Genomic DNA, 24,366 nt, shown 5'->3' on the forward strand with positions numbered 1-24,366 from the left:
TTTTCAAATTTAGTTTTGCTCATATGTTTTGATCTTTCATAAAACCATTTTCCAGGGTTTTTAAAAGGTCTCTAAGTCCATATAACATCCCCTAAAGAGCTCCAATAATATTTCAAAAGATATTTAAATATTAAAGCACTTTCATGAAGACTTCTAAACTTTTTGTTAATCTTGGAAAACTTTGAGTCTCCATGCTTTGTTCTTTTCATCTTCAAGCTTTAAGATACTTTAAGCTTTTAATTGAGTTCTTATATATCTTCAAGCTTTAATATATCATCCATTCCCTTAAGTATTCTTTAAACTTCATATGATTATGTTCCTTTGAAATATAAGTTTCAATTGATCCTTGTGAGTACTTGACCTTACTTTCACATATGTGAGATCTGAAACATCATCACTCAATCAAATATGTTAAGTTTCACTTTATTTGTTAGTATCAAAATAGGATGTTAAGTCTTGTAAGATCAACAATCTTTTAATTGTGATTTCAAAATGGAAATGCGATGGGAATAACAAAATTATTACACAACCCCATACAAAAATGTGAAGCAAAATTAGAAAAGCAATAATTAGCAATAAACAAACTTCAAGAGCATAACAAACTAATGGAGGACTAAAACTTTCATCATCTTCAATTCTTGACTCATGCCATTTTTGAAATACACAAATTTACAAAATCGAATCAAACAATTTTTCAAGTTTATAAAACGAAACCAAACTGAGAACCAATGGTTCAACATAAGCCAAATGGTCGGTTTAACTGGTCAGTTTGCTTAGTTATTGGTTTTAAAAAATATATAAAAATATCCAAATAAGTGAATGGAAAAGGTAATTTCCCCACTTCGGCTGAGGCGCATTAGCGCTCACAGCAGGCAGCAAGCCATTACAGGGCTACCAAAGAGTAGCTGCAGGGGTTAGCACTCTAGCAGCAGCCAGCAGGTAGCTTTGCTTCAAAGGATTCCTCCCGTTGTGAAAACCCCACGCCTCCCCTCCCCTCCCCTCCCCTCCCCTCCTCCCGCACCCCTGTGCAAAGTTCGTACCACATTTTTACAAGATAAATAAATTAATAAGTTTAATTTAAGCAAGAAAACTCAATATGAAAGTAAACATATTAATGAATTTGGTATTACAAGACTTTGTTAACATGAAAATATGTAGTACTACTATAAAGATGCAAAAAAATAATTATAATTAATTTACTTATTTATTATAATTCAAAGCCTACTTTTTTAGTCCTACAAAAACAATCTTATCGTATATAATTTTAAAATAACTTATTATTTTTCTTCAAAATTTTAAGAAAATTTAAGGATATTTATATTTCAAAAATATTTAGATTCACATAATCTTTTTAGTTTAATTTTAAGAAAACAGTATGTATAAAATGAATGATTAATCCACAAAAATTAGTGGATATTAAAATATCATAACAAGTAATTGATAAAACAACTAAAAATTATGTAATTTAGTTTTAATTTGCAAATAGCTAAAATTGTCAAAAAAGAAAAAGAAGAAAAAAACACAAAGAAAGTAACAAACGTTAAACATAAATTATACAAACAGCCCCGAACATTATTTTGAACAAGGAAAACTGCGACATTATTAAAACGTTATAAAAAAACACAAGCAATACTCAATAATAAATACACACACACACAAAAACTGGAAATTTTGAAATAACTACAAAAACTGCAGTATTAAGCAACCACCAGCAATTTGGTCCATACTACACAACTCCAAAAAAGAAAATATATACTATATCTAGTGCTAGGTCAGCTCTGTACAAAGTTATCAAATGAGCCGGTGACAGTGATTTCTCTTCCTCTACCAGCTAACAATATTAATCCTACGACTTCTACCATTGCAGGGAAGATGATCCATCTTGCAGGTAAGCTGGAGTCGATCAGAGTTTAAATAAGAAAGCCCCGTTTCTTTGCCATCAATAATATCACTGTCCTGTGATGCATAACACGCTTCCCTGCAGAATCATTACACCATTTGACACAGGAAATGGGGCACTCTTCCCGTAAACAAAACTTGCTCCCTAAGATGATCATGCAGATTAAACCCATTCAAAATTTGTTTCTTTTGGCAAAGCCAAAGCAATTAGATACTCCGAGGTGTTAGGCGCAATAGAGAGCATGGAACAGGCATCATGCGAATGCGGGAGAATGAATAGAAGTCTTGCCCACATGGACTTCACAGCTGGGATCTTGATTACTCCTGCACATTCCCGTTGCTTCAAGTATGAAATAAAATCCTGAAACTGCATGGAAAAAATGTAAATGATTAGAATGTGCTGGAACCGTTTTTCACCAAACATGGTAAGCAATACACAGTAAACATGTCCTGTCAAACTCAGTCTCACAAAGCTAATCAAATGTGTGTAATGTCTAGTCAATAAGACAAACAACAAAGATTTTAATCCCATATGAATTCTTTCTCATTAACTACATATCAGATACTTTTGGAAGGCATTGCGGTGATAGGGGATTAAAAATGGTATGTGTGAATGAGATATATCCCATTGCCTTGATTAGGATACTCCAAATATTTAATCAAAATCTCAGTGAAATTCATCTAATCACCTTGATTACTGCCATTCACTTTCCATATCTTATGATTCCTGCATTTTTAGTAAAAACGAGATTCGGGACAACAAAGTTAGTAGAAAGTTCTAATTAAGAATGCAATTATGCCTTTTCAGTAATGCTCAAGCCTTCGGCCGATGTGTTAGGCAGTTGGCTAATATAGGCGCCATTAATTTACTCTTTCATCTTATATGAAGACTCCAGCATGATGACCATTCCCCATTCTACTTTTTCAGCATGTCATTGGGGTTGCTTTAAAAAAAAATAAAATAAAATTAAAAGCTTAATTTCTTTTGTGATATGGACTACAATCAGTTATGGTCAAAACTCAGCATAAGCATCTATTCGTTGACTCTTCGAAAAGGTAGAGAAACAACAGCTTGAAGGTTTCATAACTTGCACATAATTCCTTTAAAAAAAATAGCTAAAGAAAATACCTCGCATGTATAATTAAATAATCAAAATAAATAGATGAGTCAACTTACGCCTTTATGGTCACCTGCAGAAGAGGGGAGCAGCCAACATACCTCCCTCTGTTACACATGTCAAAGACAATAAGACTCGCATTACATCAGCAATAAAGAATATAAGATGGAAAAGCAACTAAAAAAAGTAATAAACTGCATCAATTTAGACTTTGTTCAACATAAGCTGCAAATAAACTGATTCTACCCATTATTACACAAACATAAACAGTGCAAGAAAAGAGGCTAAGGGCCCGTTTAGTTTTGGGGAAAAAATTTCATTCCTAATTTTTAATTTTCTTAAAAATTATAAAATTTTTAGCTTATTTTTAATTTTTTCAAGATTCATATTAAAAAGATAGATAACAAAGAGTTTGTTTAAATGTGCAAAATAATTTTTTATTTTTCATTTTTAGATTTCAAAACAATCACAAAAAAAGACAACTTATTGTTTGATTTTTCAAAATTTATATAAGGTAGTATTTGGAATCATGGATTTTAGGACTTGAAGTTGAATTTGTGTGGATTTACAAGAAACTCTATACATAATCTAGACAAATTAATGTTCAAGATCCAAATTCCATGCTCCTACACGCAAAGAGTTAGAAACCTAGAAAAATAACGAAAAGATGTTTCCAAATTTTATATATAAATTTGAAAATTTTGAAAACAATGTTACAATTTGTAATTATCTAAAAAATTAAAAATTAAAAAAAAAAACTATTTCTACAAGAAAATAGTGCCAAAATTGTTTATTATTGTTCATTTTTGTCACAAATGTTGTGAAACTAAAAAAATTAGCTTTTTTTTTTTTTTAATTTTTGAAAAACTAAAATAGAAAATGAAAATTGTTTTCCACAACTAAACAGACCCTAAAATTTGCTGGATGACATCTTAACAATGACCCAGAGGCCATGCGCCCCACTTGCTATGGAAGAATATGCCTTCTGTGGTCAAGCAGAGAATATGCACTTCTCAGAAAACTATGGAAAATTTCAAGAGGAACAACCACTGCCACTAGGCAAAATTTCACTAAATAAGCAATCGTAAAGTTTATGTGAAAGTATGGAACAAGTGCACATATTCTGATTCAGTTTTTTATTCCTCTATTTTTCTTTCAAGGTGGCGGGGGGTGGGGACAGGGAAGGGAGTGGTTTCCCCACAAACATAGCACAGCAATAGAAAGATGTACTAGAAATATTAGGACTTTGGATTGCTTAAAGCAACAGAATAGATTATATACCAACTCAAAATTAGCTGTTTTTCATTTTCTACAAAATTCTCTCTTTTTTTTTTTTTTTTTTGGTGATGGGCCTGTCTGCAAATCCTAAAAAGTTTGTTATAATGTCCAATAAGCATCAATGGGCACCAAATTATGCACGTTCATAATTTTGATACATACAACTCAAGACCCATCACCATGCTAGTTTTGACAGAACAGAACGCTATTCAAAAGAAATTCATGCAGGTCCAAGATTTGAGGGAAAGTAACTTGGGCAAACTCAACCAGTGAACACACTATCATTCAGGAAAGCTTTCCACAAGAGCTTTTTCAAAGTTTGTTTTACATATTGCAGAACTCGGGCTGGTAGATTACCAACAAGAAGAGCTAAATTAATCAACACCCAGCTAATTTTTTTCTTTTTAAAAAAAATAATAAACAAAGAAATATATTGCAAACAAATTGTTAACCTTATAAGTCATACCCGGTTTTGATAATGACAAATACTCAGATATTTAATGTCTATCAAGCTTGTGTGCAGGTCCATATTAGCACATCACTTGATGGCAGATGAAGACTCAAAGTCTAAAGACCCAGAAGATTTCCTTTTATTGTAATTTATATTATTGCTCTATTTGAGTTTGTAATAGTAACATAGGAAAAGGTCTGTAATAATCACTGCATATCATGCATGTAGATGCAATAAGCTCAAAGGACTTAGACTGACCTTAGGACCCTCATTTCTGCATGAAAATGTGTCCTACTGTCTTAAAGTGAATCATCATATGAATAAGGAGAATCTTATAAGAAAAGGACCGAAATGTCCAAATTGGCATGTTCGGTAGACCGAACCCTAATACTTAGGGCCCTTCGGTCGACTGAACCTCCACCGGGTCAATAGTTTGACCCTCCGGTTGGCTGAACCTAAAATGAGCTGCAATGCTATGGTCGACCGAACTGACACATGGGGAGATCCCAACCTCCCGGTCAACCGAACTCTGAGAAGAAATTTTGCCTCGTCGACCGAACACCAAAGTTTGGTCAACCGAACCCAAAACGGTCGACAGAACCTTCGAAGTTCAGAAATCGCCTTATGAATGGTAGACCGAACTCGAAGTTCAAATTCTTTCTAGTCGACCGAACTGAGCACCCTGATTAACCGAACCATGAAAATGGTCAACCAACCCTCTAGAGTTGCTCAATTTTTACTGAAGTTAAAACGCCGTTATTTTTCATTAACCCTATTTAATCTTTTCCAAAAAGACTCATATGTCCTCAACGGTCATAATTTAGCCCTCTTCTATATATAGGGGTTCATTTGCAAGGATTAGAAATTGATTAAAAAAAATGATTAAGCCAAAAACTCTCTGAATTTTTCCAAGCCTATATTGTTCATACTACTTCCAAATACTCTCCTACTCCACATTCCTTAATTATTCAAGCCTAGTGAGAGTATTTAAATTGTTTATGCTCCATTATAAAAAGCCCACAACTCTCATTTGAAGTTTGTATTGCTTGATTTTTATTAGGCTAGAGTTTTTCCCACTGATTTGAATAAATAAATCTTGTGTGGGAAAACTCATTGGCTTTGGGGACTTTGCATTGATATTGCAAGATTCCTTAAGCATTATTTTTTGGTGTGCAAAATATTTTACAAGCTTGAATTCAAGCAACTCTTGTGCTTACTACATATGAGAAAATACTTTTGAGTTTGTTTGAATATTATTGCTAGCATCTTTGAAATATTAATCTGACATTGAGATTTGGTATACTTGGTTTTCAAAGAATAGCTTGTTTGAACACTCTTGTGCATATTTGAGATTATACATTATACTAAGTGTTGCATACACATATACACCATTGAACTTATTATTTCATACATTATTAATGTATTCTGGTTATTATTGGTACAAATTTGCTTGACTAAGAAGCATTATATTTGTACCCATCTTGTATTGAGATTCTGTTGTATTCCAGGCGGGTCTGAGGGGACGGTAATCCAGCTCGAAAGGATTGGTTGTGTAAGTTGAGGTCAGCCCTATGCTAATTGACCTGGTTGTATTAGGTGCCGCTTCACCCATTAAGTGAGCATATAGTGTAATCCTTGTGCTTGTGAGCCAAGGCGGGGACGTAGGCAGTTTGCCAAACCTCGATAAAATTTTTTGTGTCGTCTCCATTTACTGCTTTATTGTGCATGCTTGATTAAATTACTTGTGCAGTTTAATTTTCGCTGAATATATATATTATTTAATTTTAAACGCACTAGATTGACCTTATACATTCAACGAAAATACAATAAATAAGATGAGGGCCATGAGGCATCCTCTAAAACCCAAAAGTAAAATAAAATAGAACAGACACAAAAAATAATAATAAATAAATGAAATAAAATTCGAGCACTAGAAAATCAATGCATCAAAGCATTCCTAATTCCTAAAGAAAACCCCTCTAAAAAACCCATTATCATTGGACCAAAGCTAAAGCAATAAATTCCATCCTACTCTAAACCATGCTAGTAGGAACCATTGACCCCTTAAAAAGATACTGGCATTATGCTCCAACCAAATACAATAATAACCAAAACTATGCCTCTTCTCCATCTTCCCAAAACATCAAAACCAAACAAGAGAGCTCTCCAAAGAAGAACAAACCCAATGTTCACCAAACACACAAATCAAGCTATTCTAGAGAACACGGGAGAATGATCCGTGGAAAAACAAATGAAAAAAATCTCCCTAACCTGATTTTGAAGCAACATCAATCAGGAGAAGAGCTGTATTTGCTCTTTTCCTCTACCTATTGCCTATTAACAATGGAAGCTCTAAAGGGAATCTCAGAGCATGCTTAGAAGCAGAAAACAATTTTCACTTTTCATTTTCAGTTTTCCAAGTAATCACAAAACTGTCACCTTGTTTCCACTTTCCATTTCTCGGACGTTTGTGGAGGGAACTTGGAAAATATCTTTCTTTCTTTTTATCTTTTGAGTCCTACACGTAAATGCTATGGAACAGGAAAAATATGTTGATAGTTGAATAATTTGTTGGAAAATGAAAAATGTTTACCTAAGCAAACAGGTCCTTAGTTTTCAGAAACAAAGAGAGAAGAAGAGAAAAGGATTCACATTAAAACATGTTTTAAATTTATGAAAAATATTTGCAAGAAAAATTCCCGGTAGCATCTAACTCCAAACTCTGATATCCATATCTAAAGAACAACGAAAAGAACACAAGCACCCCAAGAAATGAATTGAGTCATCCGTCCTCCACTCATTAAGATTGCTCCGAAAATGAAATTCCTAAGACTCCACACTCCCGTGTGAGAAAAAAATTAGAAATTGGAGGATTATACTTAAAAGACAAGAACAAGGAAAAAGGAGCATCCCAACCAAATGGTCAAACATGGGGAAAGGAGGGAGTGGAAATATGAGGTATAAGGGATTCACATAAATAACATTATCCAACACTAGCTTCCCACCGGTCCTGTTGGAATCCATACTCATTATGCATTACCTTGTGTCAAAGGGGCCCAAATTCTAGAGGACACTGCCATAACCATTTCCCAGCTAAGAGATACTCTTAGACAACCAATTACCTAGGTCCAAACTTCCCTCCATCTTACACCTACAAATCACAATGCAACTTGCTAGGCAATCTCTGCTTTCCCCCAACCCTAAACATACCATAACTAATCTCTCATTAACTTCTCAAACAAACAAGCCACCCTCAATGGAATACTAAACAGAGATAATTAAAAATGATGATATAGAAGAGAAATATGCCTAAAAAGGGAACCTCCCACTGTGAAAAATGCACCCTTACAACCACCCAACCTCATTCACATACATTGGACCTCAAAAAGGAAAGTGTAAGATTACCTTCTAAGGTTCTATCCATTTTTTTTTTTTTTTAAAAGAATACCTCATAATGGAACACCTTGATAAGCAAGGGACCAACTCCAGATGCCACAACATGCCACCACAGCATATCAAGAGAGAACATCTGAAGCAACATGAATCCGAGTTTCTAACCACTCCATATTTAATGCAAATCAGTATTTAACCCAACACTTCTTCACAAACTTAATAGTCGTTAACACCTTACAGAAAGTATTAATAACCTCATACCAAAAAAGACCAATATCATCTACAGACTGAATATGCAGGATAGGCAAATCCTCAACAGTCAAACCCCACCCTAATCCCCTTCACTAAATTTCTATCCACTCCTTTTCTGATAATTCTCTTCAAAACATCAACCATAGCGTGAAAAGAAAGAGAGAAAGCAGATCTCTCTATGTAACGCCCAAACAAGCTTTAAAGCAATAGACACCAAGCCAGATTTAATTTCATTAAAATGGAGTGCCATTCTTCCAAAAGTAGTTTCTTTAATAGCACTGAATATGCAGGATAGGAAAATCCTCAATGGTCAAACCCCATCTTAATCCCCTTCACTAAACCACTATCCACTCCTCTGAATATTCTTAAACCACCAACCACTCGTCTGAATATTCTATTCAAAACATCAGCCCCAAGCATGAAAAAAGAAACAGAGAAAGTGGATCTCTCTGCCCAACACCAGAACAAGCTTTAAACCAAGATTTACACACCAAGCCAGATTTAATTTAACTAAAATGAAGTACCATTCTTCTGAAACAAATTTCTTTGAAAGTACTGAATATGCGAGATAAGCAAATCATCAATGGTCAAGCCTCACCTTAATCCCTTCACTGAACCTCTATCCACTCCTCTTCTTATAATTCTGTCCCTGGAAACATTTATAATTCATGAAATGTCCAAGACAATGGTGTAGCGTTACCATTGACTTTAATAACTGCTAACCCAAACCCATCCAGCTTATAAATAATAGGTTGAATTTGTATCAGCCATAGTTGATCTATATTCTAGCCGGATAACGTAGGACGAGAAGCGGGCATTCGGATGGATCATTTTGACCCAATTCAGACTTTGGAGGCCTATGTCAAAGAATAGGGTCAATGGTTTATTGAGTCCTAAACCCAAATGTGCTTGCTTAGTTGTTTAATTGTGTGTTTGATTATGTATTTTGGGGGCTTGCTTGTAACATTGTGCATTTTAAGGGTATGTTTGTAGATTCATGTAATTTTGGATCTATACATGTAATTTCATGTGTTAGAAGCTTTCTTATAAATAATGTGTGAAAGTCATGTTGGAGGTGGTTGTTGAATTTGAATTCCAAGTGAATGTGAGTTTTCCCCCTTGTATCTCTCTTCTCCTCTCTTCCCCTTCCTCCTCCTCTTCAATTTCTTTCAATAACTCTCCATGGTTGCAGTTGCAGATCCTTGATGCTGCCCCAGCATCATATGGTATCAGAGCCCAACCACTATCTCCATTCTTCCATTTCAATTCCGCCATCTTCTCCTTCACTCTTCTTCTTTCCCCTTTTTTTCTTCATCCCCTTCAACCATTTTCTCTGCCCTGAAATTTCAGTGGGCGGGGGGGGGGGGGGGGGGGGTGGGGTGGAAGCCACAAAGCAGTTCTGAACATTTTCAAAATTCCAGCCATGTACCCATTCTTCAAACGCATCATGCCCAGCAGATTTTAGACACCTCCAGTACCATCAGAAACAGAACCCCCTGAAACTTTTTTCCTTAAATTTTTGTCGCCGTCCAACCACCGAAGGGCCCCCAAGCGCCATCCAAAGATCTCCAGCCGTTGGCCCCCCAAAATCCTAGCTTCCTACCCTTTTCTCGTCAGTCATCACACACCAACACCAGTGCAATCCCCATCCCTTGATCTCCCTTCGCCCCAAGTTTCATCACTGGAGGACCCTTGCCAGTGGCACACAAGCCTCACGCACCCGCGACTGCAAGTGAAAATTTGCCAGATTCTTGCCCTGCTTCCAGATGCATGATAAATTGCTCCAGCCACTATATTTTGGGTTTTCTTCCTGATAATTTGACCAACAAGAAGATATTTTGATATGTGAGCTTGATAATTTGCAAGCAGGCATGACAGTTTGATTTGAAAGGCTAGAATTTGCTTTCCAACATCAAGAATCAGACCAAATTGCTGCCATTTGTAACTTGTTTATGAGGATTTGTTTTCCTTGAAGATTGTTCTTAAGAAATTGAGAGTGAAGTTTGAGGTTAACATGAATAATTGAGGAGATTTAATGGTGATGGTTCTCCTCATGAATTTGATGATTGAGTCTGTTCTTTGGAGTACTATTTCTGATGGTATGACATGAATGAGGCTAGAGAGTTGTACTTGGATGAATCAAAATTGAGGGGAACTACTCAAATTTGCTGGATTAAACAACAGGAGATATTTAGAAGGAGATTTGGTGAGATTACAACATGGGATGAGATGAAGCGAGCCATATAGGAGCAAGTGCCTCCCAGTTATCAGCAGCTTGTTCATCTCCAATCTTTGATTTGAACCAAGAAGAAAAGACAGTGATGAAGTACACGAGCAGATTCTATCATTTGGCTACTCGTGCCGACATAGAATGGAAAGAGGATGTGATGATAACTTTGTACAGAAAAGGGTTGAAGCTAGCCATTGCCTCCAAACTTGCTGCATGTCATCTCATTACAGTTGGGGACACAGTACAAGTTGCCACTTGGATTGAGGAGGATATGCAACATAATCCTCCTAAAGCTACATCAGCCCTTTGATTTTGAGAAGAGCACTGGTGGAGTTGTATGAGAGAAGACAGTTGAGCAATTGAGTTCAGACTAATACCCCTTCGAAGACACTTGAGCATTCCAGGATAATTTCTAAGAACTAGACATCACTTAAATGCTTTAAATGTCAAGGTTTTGGGCATCGAGCTGCACAATGTACCAACCAAGTCATGGCTTTTGCAGAAAAAAAAAAAGACGATGATGATGATGACAGCACTCAAGTAGTTTTGAAGCTGAAACAAAAATCCCAAGTGACTTAGATGATGATGGCAATGTGAAAATTTGTTTAGTGCTTCAACATATGCTCTCTTCCCACAAGGTTGAAAAAAAAGGAAATTGGAAGCAGATCAACATCTTTCAAACTTTGGTGATTTGCCAAAAGCAGCTTTGTATTTTGGTTACTGATACTAGTAGTTGTACAAATGTAGTTTCTATAGAAGCTGTGAAGAAGTTTGGAAGTTCAGCCTCATCCTAAACCATACATAATTGCTTGGGTGAATAATAATAACTTGAACGTTCATGATCGTTGCTTACCTTCAAGTTTGGTTCCATTATGAGGGCAGTGCAATGTGATACCCTTCCTATCAAAATTTGTCGTATCTTTTTGGGTTGTTCACAGTTATTTGATAGGAAGTTTAAGCATGATGGGTATAAGAATTCTTATTCCCTCTCCATTGACAACAAGAAGTATAAGTAGATGCCTTCTCAGGCTCTCCTTCTCACCAAATTGAAGTGTAGTGCTGATTCCTTTCTTATGAAACAAGATGATTCTATTCATTGTGATGGACTCCTTGGTACTTTCCCAACTTGACAGAGTCAAGTTCTTTTCAGGGAGGAATTGATGAAGGACAAAAAGCAGAGATTTGGATGGATAATTTCGACGCAATTTGGGGGCCTAAGAATTAAGGTCAATAATGTTCTTAGTTAGTAGTTTAATGTGAGTTTGATTGATTATGTATATTGGGAGCTTGTTTGTAATTCCAACATAGGGTCAATGGTTTATTGGGTCCTAAAGTAAAATGTGCTTAGTTAGTTGTTTAATTATGTGTCTTTGATTATGTATGTTAGGGGCTTGTTTGTAATATTTGTGTATTTTTAAGAGTATGTTTGTAATTTCATGTTAATTAAGGGCTATATGCATGATTTCATGTGTTAGACGCTTTCTTATAAATAGTGTGTGAAAGCCATGTTGTAGGTGGTTGTTGAATTTGAATTTGAAGTGAACATGAGTTTTCCCCCTTGGATCTCCTTCTTGTCTCTTCACCTTCCTTCTCTTCAATTTCTTACAATATCTCGCAATGGCTGCAGATCCTTGCCCTGCATCACAGGCAGCACAGGTCCAATTCTGACTTTGCCAAATCCCACAGAGAGTGTATTTTTACAAGGGAAATCTTTTATCCATGTTTTCAATGTCTTACTACTGAACTGATGGAGGAGGCTATAGCTCCACAGATATGGTACAAATCACATCTAAATCACCTAAAACATTAGGATATTTGCTGGCACGGACAAGGGATGTATTACTAGAAATTTGATAACAATGATAGTGGATGCACTAGTATTGGCATATGGTATTTATTACAAGAAACAGGATAAAGAGCACTGAGTGCAATTGTCACCAAAACTGAAAACTAGTGGCATCTAAAATTCATATTAATTTTCATATCATATATTACATTCATCATTCTAATGTTATTATAATTGAAATACTAGCCAAATTTTCCAAATAGCACAGGCGCCAGTCAGTTCGCTAGCTTAACTGGCCAGAAAAAACCTGATCATAAATAAATATGAGAATTTCATTATAAAGAAACTTCAAATCATGTTGCATCTCATTAAACATAGAGATAGTAAAATTAGGGAAACATGAAAATAATACATGACAATACTTTAATCTAGAATTTTAGTGAAAAATCAATTGCTGAAGTTTGGACCACCCAACAAAGGGGAAACCACAGATGGTCAGCAGTTTTTGGTTCCAGTTATCAAAATACCACTTCATTTACACACATCAAATAACATATGCAGGAATAATAGCACGAATGAAATTAGAAATTATGATGTCTCGAGTTTGGTAATTAAATCTATTTCTAAGATCCATGCACAGAAATTTTGCATGAATGCTACATGCGACAAACATGATGTATTTTTCCCCTTGATAGACAAAATTGTTAATTTTCATCCTTCTAAAGTTCGCATGAACATGGACAATTCCTGCTGGATGATTGCATTTATATTTTAAAGATTTTAATACAAGGCTTGAAATTTAACTAGAGACCCCAGTCAAAGAGAAATTTTGGAAGGAACTCAAATTAACATATGAGCATAACCATATGAGACCTCTTTACCTTCATGTCTTCAACCTAGCATAAAGGACAAAACCCAAATGGAATTGTGGAAATCAAACCACATATAGAAGAACCAATGCTTTCAAGTAACCGATTCACATATCATCTCATCAAAGTTTAAGCAAGTTTTTCACTCCATTCTGGTAAATCAGCATGATATAAACATGCAAAAAGGCTTACACTCATAACTTTTCAAACCGCCAATGTGCTTTACTTTTTTACTTTTATTTTTATTTTTGTTTTTTGCAAGGATGAGGGGAGTTTTATTACTTTACTTGATGTCCAATGGATTCTGAATACCAGGATATGTCTAATTGCCTCACAGACTATAATTTTCAAAAGAAACAAATTTAGCATTCCAATATTCAGTGACTCACTTTATGTGGAGGGGTACCAGTAAATGTGGACTTCACATGCCTAAAATCTGTCCGTTTTGTCATATCTAGTTTAGCTGGCCACCTGCATAGAGTATAATCAAGAAAAATAATATTAAGCTTCCATATCTGATTAAATTTATTCAATTTTTAAATAAAAAAAATGATGGAAATGAAGTCCTTACTCTGCAGGCTCAGAAATCGCATTTGAGTACTTGCAAATATTTGAATCTACTCTATGTGCATATACTGTGCAGTAATGAACTCCACTTTTACATAGTGTGCCCTGCCATTGGTATTGCAGACTTTGTCCAGAACCTGCAGCATTGGAAGATTCCACAGCAGGTGGAAGTGGAGGAGGAGAACTAGGTGGCGGAGGAACAAAAGGTGGTTGAGACTGAGGTAGAGGAGGAGGAGATGAAGGTAACAGCGGCGGCATGCCAGGCAGAGGTGGTAGTGGGCATGATAAAGGTGGTGGAGGGCATGACAGAGGTGGACGTGCAGCAGGCATGGAGAACATCTGGTCAAAGTGCTGCATTGAGCTTCCCTGTATTTGCGCCAGTGGGGTCACAGAAGCGGGTAGAAAAGGAGCTGCAACAGTGTTACTGTTGAAGTTATTAGGCATCATGCCTGGCGAAATTAGGTTTGACGGCAACTGATGATTCAGACCCCGTGCATCCCAGCAACTGTTTGGAGGAAGGTAAAGAGGTCGTATGTATGGGGACACCTGAATTTGAGGTGGAGGTGCGATAGTAGGCCCATGTGTTGCTGTGGGAACACATGGAATGCTCCCTGGTGCGGGCTGGAGCATTTCTGGCTTCTTATATGTCCACAATTGTTCAGTACCACCAGAAACAACATTGCCACCTAGTACATCATCAGTAGGAACATAAGCACACAAGTTATTTATTTTAGAGAAAACTGAGTTTGATTTGTGTTTTTACTGAGAATATTACCTCCATGGGGAGGATCCACTACTATGTTATTATCATGATTATCAACTTTTCTCTCCCCAATTTCATGCATCTCTATATGACCAGAAGAAGCCCAGCTCAACTGAAGTGCATGTCCACTTTGAACTGCTGTTGTATGATTTTCCATTTTTATTCCTGGAGATGCAAGCTCTACGGCACTGGCTTCGGGTTTGATTGTGTAAGGTGGGGCATGATGGGAACTATTCAAAAGGAAAACTGATTATGAGATTGTACCACTCAAGAACAAAATTTCTAATGCATCAAAACAAAAAGACACAAACATGCTTGTGTACTGCAAAAAGGAACATAAGCATGTAACACTGCTTTATAAAGGCTACATGCTTTTATATGTAAAACTTTTTTTTACTTCATTTAAAAGTTAAAAGTTCTGCTGCATCTAGAACAACATTCTTCTGTGTGCTGCAAAATAATAGTAATAATAACTCATTTTAACAAAACATGCATCAGCAAACACTATCAAGCATGATACATATAGGAGAAAATCCACTGAAACCTAACTACTTCAGAACATCCTAGAACTCATAGTCCTGAGTGATAGAAAGCAAGGAAAACTTTAGATTATGGGCAGCCAAGGGGAAGAAAACAGTGAAGAACAATCACACACACACCAAGTGCAAAGACAAACTACAAAATAACTAGAACAAAGAACAATGCTGCATTATCCAATCCCAACTTAATTTTTCCAAAAAAGCACTAACCTGAAAAAAAAAATATTATGCTCAGATAATGTAAACATTCAAGGATCTTTAGTTTTATATTTCCAGAACTAAAATAATTAAAGCTTGCAATCATTTAAAGATTGAGTTGCTGGACTCTTAAATCACACGCTAGTGAAAAACATTTTTGCTCTCATTCATGAGCAATACAATAACTCATAAAAACACCACATCAACTGGTAAGTTTGTCAAAAGCATAGAACTGATATCAAAAGGAGAAATATCAAACCCCCTCTAGAGAAAGAACAATTGCTGAAAGAAAAGAAATGGGGTATTATCCAAGGAATAGATCATGATTTGGTTCTGAGGAACAGAGCTAATCTATTTTGGGAGAATCGCTTCATGTAATTGTTGCCTAGATTTAAACTGCATTTTTACTCATTGGTTCTGAAGCTATGAGAGTTCCACATGATACAAAAGAAGTTCATTGAGCACACTAAACATTCTCCCTCAATAGAAGTGAAATTTTCAATAACAAATAAAAAATAGAAAAAGCAAACAAAAGCCCAGAGAGTTTTACACTTAATTTAGGGAGACAGAAATGGGGAAAAAAAAGATGAGAAAAGGATCTGGGATGGCAAATGCAGACCTGAATTCTAACTGAAAGAATGTCCCAGGACAACCACGGAGATTCTTCAAAACAGTAACTGCAGCATCGACGCTGCTGCATTCAACAAACCAAGAACAACCCAACTGTGTATTTGCTCGAGTCAGCCTCACAACAGAACCGGCATTGCCAATAGCAACATTGCAGATGGCCATTAGCTCATCATCAGCGAGGGATGAGGAGCTACTGTTGGATAGGTTTATCCAAACAGTATTGGTCGGCAATCTATCTTCTTCCCTTGTGGCAGTAGTTTGATATTTTCCAGACATATGGTTGCCAGAATAACTTGAGTTGGGAAGAATATTATATTTTGTACATAATGATGAAAGCATGGAAGATAAATGAGACATTTGCCTTGTCCTACAGCTGTCAGCAGGGCTCCCCTCCACCATCTGAGCTTGAGGTGAACCAATTACATTATTAGGCATTGCAGGGTTAGTGCTTCTAACATCAACATACATAAGGGCAGGCACAGGTCGTGTGCCATCCATATAACAACCTGTGGTATTAGCTAGGCCAGCATTCTGGGGTAAATGGTAGTTACTACTTTCCCTACGATGCTGCCTGAGATGTGCCATCACTCTGGCAGCTTCTTCAGGAGTCTCAAATTCAATCAGTAATGCACCTTCGCTAGTAAGATCAGTAACCGCACGAGGGCCCTGGTAAACCAATTTCATTGATTCATGCAGAATTTCATCCTTGGCCCATGGACCTGTAACATTTCCAACATAAACATGGCAACTAGAACCAACTGCAACACCATGCACAGCACCCCTAGTTCCCAATCCTACATCTAAGAATTTAATGATAAGGTTGGCTCCCCAAGGGGAACGCCCCCGCATATACTCCCGAGCCTTCACAGCATCCATGATATTTCTATAGTCAACTAATGCAAATCTTTTCATCGCAAAGAAATAAAACTGCTCTATAGGACCAAACTTTTCAAATTGAAACCTTACTTGAGCTTCAGACGCATCAGGGCCTAAAGAGCCTAACCAGAGCTGTCTTGAAGCTGAAAAAATATCCATGGCTGCAGGATCACAATCAGAATACCAAACAATTTGACTTGTTGCCAAAGAATATGGTGCACCAAAACACTGCTTATGAGTTGTCAAAGCATTATTTACACCTCCACTAGAGGATCTCAAAGCAGGCAAACCAAAATCCATGTTCAAAGCTCGACTATTTTCAACTTGGATGAGATGGTTTTTACCTTCAAATGAATCAGTTCTGAAATCTAATGATTTTCTTGGGATAGGTGATAGTAACTGGTTGCTTGACATGTCACTGGGCATGGATGACCTGCCACGGGATGAATCTCCCTGCTCACCAGACTCAAAGTCCCTGGACCTTGAGCCTCCACTATTGTGTTCAGAACTTAAATTTGATTGGATCTCAGTTTCAAGAGAAACCACTGAGCCACGAGATTTCAGATATTGACTAGAAACTTTGTCAATTGAACCATCATTGCAAGATCGATCATTAAGTCTTGAAGCAGAATCTTTTCCAGATATTTCATAAGAGGTTTCATGTTGATTAGAAATCCTAGACACCAAATATTGTGGACTAATGTATTTGGATGGATCAGAACAATCTTCATCATTATCTAACTGACATTCTTCTACACTAACCAGTTCAGTAAAAGATTCAAAAATTCCTTCTAGAGCAGATGTAATTTCTGATACAGCTTGAGTAGATGCTGATTTGGATAACTTCTTGAACCTTGAAGATATCCAACTTCTCAATGTGGAATCTTTTTGAAGAACCTGCATAAAAGAAACCCAGATACAAAACTTGTAAGCAATAATAATTCAATCCAGTGGAAGGTACCAAATGCCACTTAGTGATTTTATTTCAAGCTCCTAAAAGAATATAATTTGCATTTTCACCAGAACAAGCATGTTGCACAAACAAAGGAGTTTTGCCAACCATAAGAGACTGCTGGTTACATTTGGTTCATGGAATACCTATTCCTAGGAATAGGATTACAAAGAGAATGTAATGAAAATTGTACATTTAGAAAGAAATCACTCATGCAAGAGTCTATGTTATCATTACCATAGTGAAAATTGGGAATAGTTATTCCTTCTCTATTCCAAGTTATGGATTCATAAAAAAATTTACATTGTTATTTGCTTTATGATGATAACACATTTTCTTGTTAAACTATCACGCTCTTTTATTATAGCCATTCATAGGAATAGACATTTTGTGAACCAATGGAAAACAAAGTATTTTCACTCAATGAAAAAATACATCACAAAAAACAAAGAGATATAGATATAAAATAATCTTGTCATCTGATAAATAACCACCCAAAAAAATTGCCTCTTATTTTCCATGATCAAGTAGGCATGTAAAGAAAATCTACAATAGGATTTTATTTTTAGATAAAAATTTGAAAATATATTACATATATAAATCACAAATAGAATGTAAAAAAAAAAATTGTTAACTACTAATTAGCCATTCAACCAAGTTGTGTAATCATAGAATACTCTAAAAAATTGAAAGGAAAGTTCTATAGGACGAATGTAAGACTAGCTATGCTATATAAATTAAAATGTAGGGTGTGTGAGAAACAACATATCCAAAAATTAAAAGTAGCTGAGATGAGAATGCTAAGATGGATAAGCGGTATAATGTTAAAAGATAAATTAAGGAATGAACATATTCGTAGTAAGTTAGGTACAACTCCTGTGGAAGATAAGATAAGGGAGAGACAACTCAGATGGTTTGCGCACATGCAACGTAGGCCATATAGTATGCCATTGAGAAAGAAAGGGTGAGCTACTGCAAGGGGCAGTAGAAGGGGTAGAGATACACCTAAAATAACTTGAGAATGGAATAGTAAGGATTTAATAGCCCTGGATTTTGTCAAAGAAATTGCCCATGATAACGCAAATTGGTGGAAAAGGATACATGTCTGATCTCACCTCATGGGACCTAAGGCCAGGTTTGTTGTCGTTGGCCATTCAAAAAACACTAACTTGAATTCATAAGTAAATCACGCCATAGATATAACTTCACAAAGTTCAAATTATTTTCAAGACCTAAGATTGGAAAGGTTGAGGCTGAAAAGTTCTAGAATCAACTCATATTACAACATTCCTTCAATCTAAACATGTAATAAAAATTTTATAGTCAAATATAACTCAAAATTCACACACCCAAAATGCGTAAGCCTCAACCAAAGAGGCGCAAAGTGGCATGCCTTTTGAACAAGTGTGTAAGCCTTAGCGTGTAATGCACAGGCATTTTGGGATTTGGTATTTTACATTGAGCCTAAAGGCACTTTAGGCATCCATGATCATGAGGTAAGCCACGATTGAGCCTTTTAAAACAGTAGATACTTTTATATTTGAACACGCACACACACACAAAAAAGAGGTTTCAAGAATGATATGGGCGCAAACCTCTTTCCTGTGTGCGCTGCATGAACAACTGTCGGATCGCTTGCGTCCAAAAATTCTCCCATCTGCAAATCCCGCCCTTACGATTCCACATTCACTACCTCGAAAGACATTTCCATATTCATGCTTCATCATAGCATGCCTATCATGCTGCCATGAGATCCCCATCAACAATCCATGGCCATGAAATCCTAATGCTTCATCATGGGCATGCCCATCATCAAGCATGAAACCCACCAAAAGCCGGCATGCAGGCATTAATAAACAAATGCACAGTTGTGGGAGTGGGATTGGCAGTTGGGAGAGATTTTGGACGTAGGCCACATTGATCCGACAGTTATGCATGCAGCGATATTTGATAATACTAAATCAATAATATTTAACAACAGCACATTACACCACTGTGATGCACTTAAATGTCCTAATTTTTTCACACACAGCCGGTCCCAAGCCCGGGTTTAGGAGGAGGGTTGCGTTAGGTAGCTGGCAGCCAGTGTAAAATTTTGTCAGATCACTATGACACTACACCACTGTCATACCACCTCTTAGGGGGATGCCAGATTTTAGGCAACAGTGCTGCCTAATTTGTTATTCCATCTGTATCATTTTCGCCACATCCATCAACTTTCAGGGCCGGGTCTCAAGTAATCATTCTACCTAACATCAGTATATGTACATACAAGACAAAATTCTATTGCACATAGTAGTGATGTCTGCCTTTCTACAGACCTCATATTTACAATAAAGGAAAGGACTCCGGTGCATGTGTCACAAATGGAGTATGTAAGTAGTGTGTATCGGAAAACCTCATAAAGCAACCAAACAAGGAAAGAAGAAACTCTGTCAAATTCGAACATATGAAATGAAGAGCAAAGAAATAAAACTACATTTGCAGTAATTGATTGAGGTTACAAAACATATGGAGTGATGGAAAAGGATTGTATAGCAGATGCCACATAGTGGACTTGAGGCTTGGTTGTTGTTGTGTTGTCTGAATAACAGTAGAAATAGACCTGCCATAATATTTCCTTCAAGCTCAATCTCCAAAGAAAATTGTATTTAACAAAAAATAATTCTTGTTAGAAACTTATGGAAGGTTTAAGCTGTCCCAAAAGGAGAGGAGGGATAGAGAGCAGAGGGTTGAATCTAGGATCCAGCAGTTAGTGTTTAGTGTTAACCAGTCAAAAAATGGTTTCAGTGAAATAACGTGGCAAGACACAGAAATCCAAAATTTTTTTCATTTATCCACTTGCTAGAGGTCATTGGTTTGACATGTGCAATGAAGGGAATTTGTTGGGTGTTCTCCAATTCTTTGAAGCTTCAACTATTTGCATGGCAAGGTATTTGATCCCTAATCTTTCTTTGCTGTCTTCTGGATCATTTGAAGAGAAAGGAACGGCAGAACTTTTGAAAGGCCAGATATAAAGGAGATATAGCTTCAAAGTTCAAACACCTTACCTTCAGGGAAGAAAGTTCTAGCTCAAACTGTAATGACGTCGCAAATTTTGTTGATAGCATCCTTTTCCCTTTTGCACGGCTGTAAGGATATTTTTTGTACATTTGATTGCTTTTATCGAAAATCCTTTTGATGAATATAACATTTTTACTGGTTAAGAAAAATAAGAAAAGAATTGACATTGCTCTAACTTTGGCCAATGATCAAGTAACCCAAATTTAAATATAAATAAACAAGAGCACCTTAACAAAGCAGTTAGATTTACTGCTGCTATAGCGCAATACCAGATCTAACCAAGAACCCAAGATGCAGCATCAATTTAATATTTTAATCTAAAGCAGCTCTCCAGTATTACCAGTCCCAACAAGCAATTCTTCAGAAAAGGAGATGCATCCCCTGAAACATGGTTGCCATCTGATCCTAACCCCTCGTTGCTAACCTCATTGCCTTTTGAACTCATCTTGATAGAATTTGTACAAGACTCAGGTCCATCACTGTTTGGAAGATGATCCATGCCATCAACATCAAGTTTGCTTGTCACCTGCTTTAAAAAGAAATGCCCTCCTCTATTTAAACCCTCTGTAGAAGTGGAGTTGAAAAGCTCAAAACAGGCTGCAAGTGAATTTTTCGGACAAGAAAAGAAAATTCTAAGAAGGCTCAGTACACGAAACTTGGATAATTTCACCAATGCAGATTCATCTTTATTTGAAAACTTTTGCTGCAGCTCAAAAAAAAACTCAGTGGAATCTTGAATCTTTATTATTTCTTTATCAACAATCTGAAAGATATTCCTTCCCTCAAAAGAGGATATGAAGAAGGACAACACATTTAGAAAAACTGCAGAACAGATCCCACGGATAACAGATGATGTTGGTGCCTCCACTGAAGCAGTGCAACAAATATCAGCTAGACCAAGAATACAGGTTTTTGCAGTCTGAAATGCGATGCCATCAGCATCCTCTCCTCTGGTTATCAATGCCAAACTCCAGTTATGCATATTGATAACAACTTTGGCAGCAGCTTCAAGAGCTGTTGGGCAGTATGATGCATATCTAGGAATGAGATCTGCAACAATACGTTGGACACTCGTACAACCTGCAAAATTAGTAGCACATTATTCCTCCTTTTCTTAGAGGGGGGAATGGGTAATGCAAATATGTAAAACATTCCAGGCAAAATTTAGCCCTATCTAAACAACATATGGTGACTCTAGTAGGTGAATAAAAGCTATGCAATTTCTAATTGAAGGAAGAACAATTTGTTGCAAATCATGTCAAGGAATGATCTGCGACAATACGTTGGACACTCGTACAACCTGCAAAGTTAGCAGCACATTATTCCTCCTTTTCTTAGAGTGGGGAGTGGGTAATGCAAATACGTAAAACGTTCCAGGAAAAATTTAGCCCCATCTAGACAACCTATGATGAATCTAGTTGGTGAATAAAAGCAATGCAATTTCTAAGCGAAGGAAGAACAATTTGTTGCAAACCTACTTATTTTGATTTCACTGAAAGTTGGAGACATGCCATTTACTAACCCAACCAGCCTGATATAATAATGACACAAATATATTAGGATTGAAAATGCAATGTAAATAAAGAAACTCTTTACATGCATTATATCAAATATAAGGGTCTACAAAAGTCAAGTGTTGGAGTTAGAAGACTAAAAGGCAAAGGATAGAATTGACTAAACACAAGAAATTTTCATGTGCTACAACCCAAGGTGCAGATTTGTTGAAATGAGGCTCAAATTAGGGGGGAATGGTACACCATAGAGTAGCACATCTTGAAGTAGTTCCTTTGCCTTTGACTTCGCAAGAAATGAAAATTGAAAAAAGGTGGTTTTACCCAAGCAAAAGCCTTTGTCAGCACCCAAGTATTGACCTTATTTCTTACAAAAAGGAAACATGATTTCCTTAGGGCTCTGATTTTCTTGCTGGGCTGGGTGTTACATACATTGTGTTTAGTTTAGAATGAGGAGATCACAAAACTGCATGCGGCAGCACAAAGGAGTATCTGTCTGGTAGTTTTGCCCAAGCAAAAGGCTTTGTGAGTCAGCACCCAAGTATTGACCTTATTTCTTACAAAAAGGAAACATGATTTCTTAGGGCTCTGATTTTCTTGCTGGGCTGTTACTCTATGGGTGTTACATACATTGTGTTTAGTTTAGAATGAGGGGATCATAAGAGACTGCACGCGGTAGCACAAAGGAGCATGATGAGCATCACTGGTAGTTATAGGGTTTTATCTAAAGAATTAGAAAGAAGATTCTCCAATTTTGTGTGGTTTTTGAATTCTAAAGGGATGAACGCTAGGAACACTCTCCTCATACACTTTCCCTATGATTAATCAGCATCACATTATTTTTTTGAAAAAAAGGTAGGATACCTATTTAATTTAAGAAATGAAAAAAAAAAAAAAAAAACAGCACTGAAGATTCAAACCCAATTGAATTGGCTGCTTCATATATTATATTTCTAAAAAATTACCAAGTAGCCGAATCATAACAAGAATGCATGAAGAGACTGCATGAATCAACTACTCCTAGCGTTCCTTTTTCTAAAATTAACTTTGAAATTTATTCTGTTAAAGAGTAGAATTGACATTATTTGTTTCAAATACAAAAATAAGAAGTTTACAGTTCACTGCTCAGCACACGAAGAGCGTGCCCAGCGCTAGTACCCCCCAACGAGGATTTGTGTGGGTGTATTGGATATTGAACCTGATAGTGAGAAATTAAAGAGTTGAAGAATTGGAATAACAATTTTCTTTTACGGAGTCTTGTCGATTTGGCTTTTTCCAAACAAATTACATTCATGCGAGTATGAAGAAATGCTATTAAAGATAGGAAATAATGAAATAGAAGGAAATTATCTTTCAAAAAAAAAACGAGGGGTCAAAATTCTTCGCAAATTATCTTCTGCCCATTCATAGATCACGCCAATCATATAAGACAACAAGTTCCACAGATTAAGAGTTGCATGAGCAAAGAAAACTTAGAGGGTGGAGAGGAACAAAGGAGTTTTAAAAATGTCACCTCTGGAAGCAGTGATGAAAGCGAGATAAGTCTGTTCGAGGTCGGGCATGAGGCGAGCATCTTTTTGAGAGACGCAAAACCTAATTCGCTTGTAGCAGTCGTATAAGTTCCGAATCTCTTCCTTGTTTCTACGCTTTCTGAGGATTTCTTCCTGAGTCAAAATAGGGGGTAAGAAACCCTGAGCAAGGGTTTGTTGAGGCGGACCTGGCGCTGGTGGTGGTGGTGCTGGAGGCGGCGGCGACGGCGACGGCGGCTCTAGTGAGGGTTCGTATAGCTTCCGCTTCTTCAGAGGCTGCTCCGCCGACGCCATGGGGGGAGAAATGGCGAACTGGCGGACCAACACCTCCTATGGCAAGCAATCAATTAGTGATCGTATCGGCGTTCAATCGTCGGAGCCGATGGCAACGAAATGGCCAGCGCTCGCTGCAATTACGCATCTACCCTCTCCCCTACGAAAGGGCAAAAGCAAAATGACGTC

At 36.8% G+C, this 24,366-nt stretch overlaps 1 protein-coding gene across 2 annotated transcripts; it reads right to left on the minus strand.

The window, feature by feature from the left end:
- Positions 1-1,669: 1,669 nt before the first annotated feature.
- LOC131161610 (uncharacterized) lies at positions 1,670-24,366 on the minus strand. Of its 2 annotated transcripts, XM_058117479.1 has the most exons (8): positions 23,889-24,366; positions 21,205-21,944; positions 15,963-17,746; positions 14,619-14,836; positions 13,848-14,529; positions 13,666-13,747; positions 3,077-3,124; positions 1,670-2,266 (listed from the first exon to the last, which is right to left on the minus strand). In XM_058117479.1, the coding sequence occupies exons 1-8, from the start codon at positions 24,196-24,198 to the stop codon at positions 2,063-2,065; spliced, it is 4,068 nt and encodes a 1,355-aa protein (XP_057973462.1). In that variant the 5' UTR covers positions 24,199-24,366; the 3' UTR covers positions 1,670-2,062. The 2 variants fall into 2 exon arrangements, with proteins under 2 accessions (XP_057973462.1, XP_057973463.1); XM_058117480.1 differs by lacking the exon at positions 3,077-3,124 and having other exon boundaries at positions 23,889-24,313.

Source organism: Malania oleifera, chromosome 8 (genome assembly GCF_029873635.1).
Source record: "Malania oleifera isolate guangnan ecotype guangnan chromosome 8, ASM2987363v1, whole genome shotgun sequence".
Lineage (NCBI taxonomy): Eukaryota > Viridiplantae > Streptophyta > Magnoliopsida > Santalales > Ximeniaceae > Malania > Malania oleifera.

Coding starts and splice junctions, on each gene's coding strand:
- LOC131161610 (XM_058117479.1), bottom strand. CDS start 24,198: ATGGCGTCGGCGGAGCAGCCTCTGAAGAAGCGGAAGCTATACGAACCC. Junction 17,747..21,204: donor AGAATTGCTTGTTGGGACTG/GTAATACTGGAG, acceptor TCTTTTATGCAG/GTTCTTCAAAAAGATTCCAC. Junction 3,125..13,665: donor CTGGTACCCCTCCACATAAA/GTGAGTCACTGA, acceptor CATGTGTAACAG/AGGGAGGTATGTTGGCTGCT.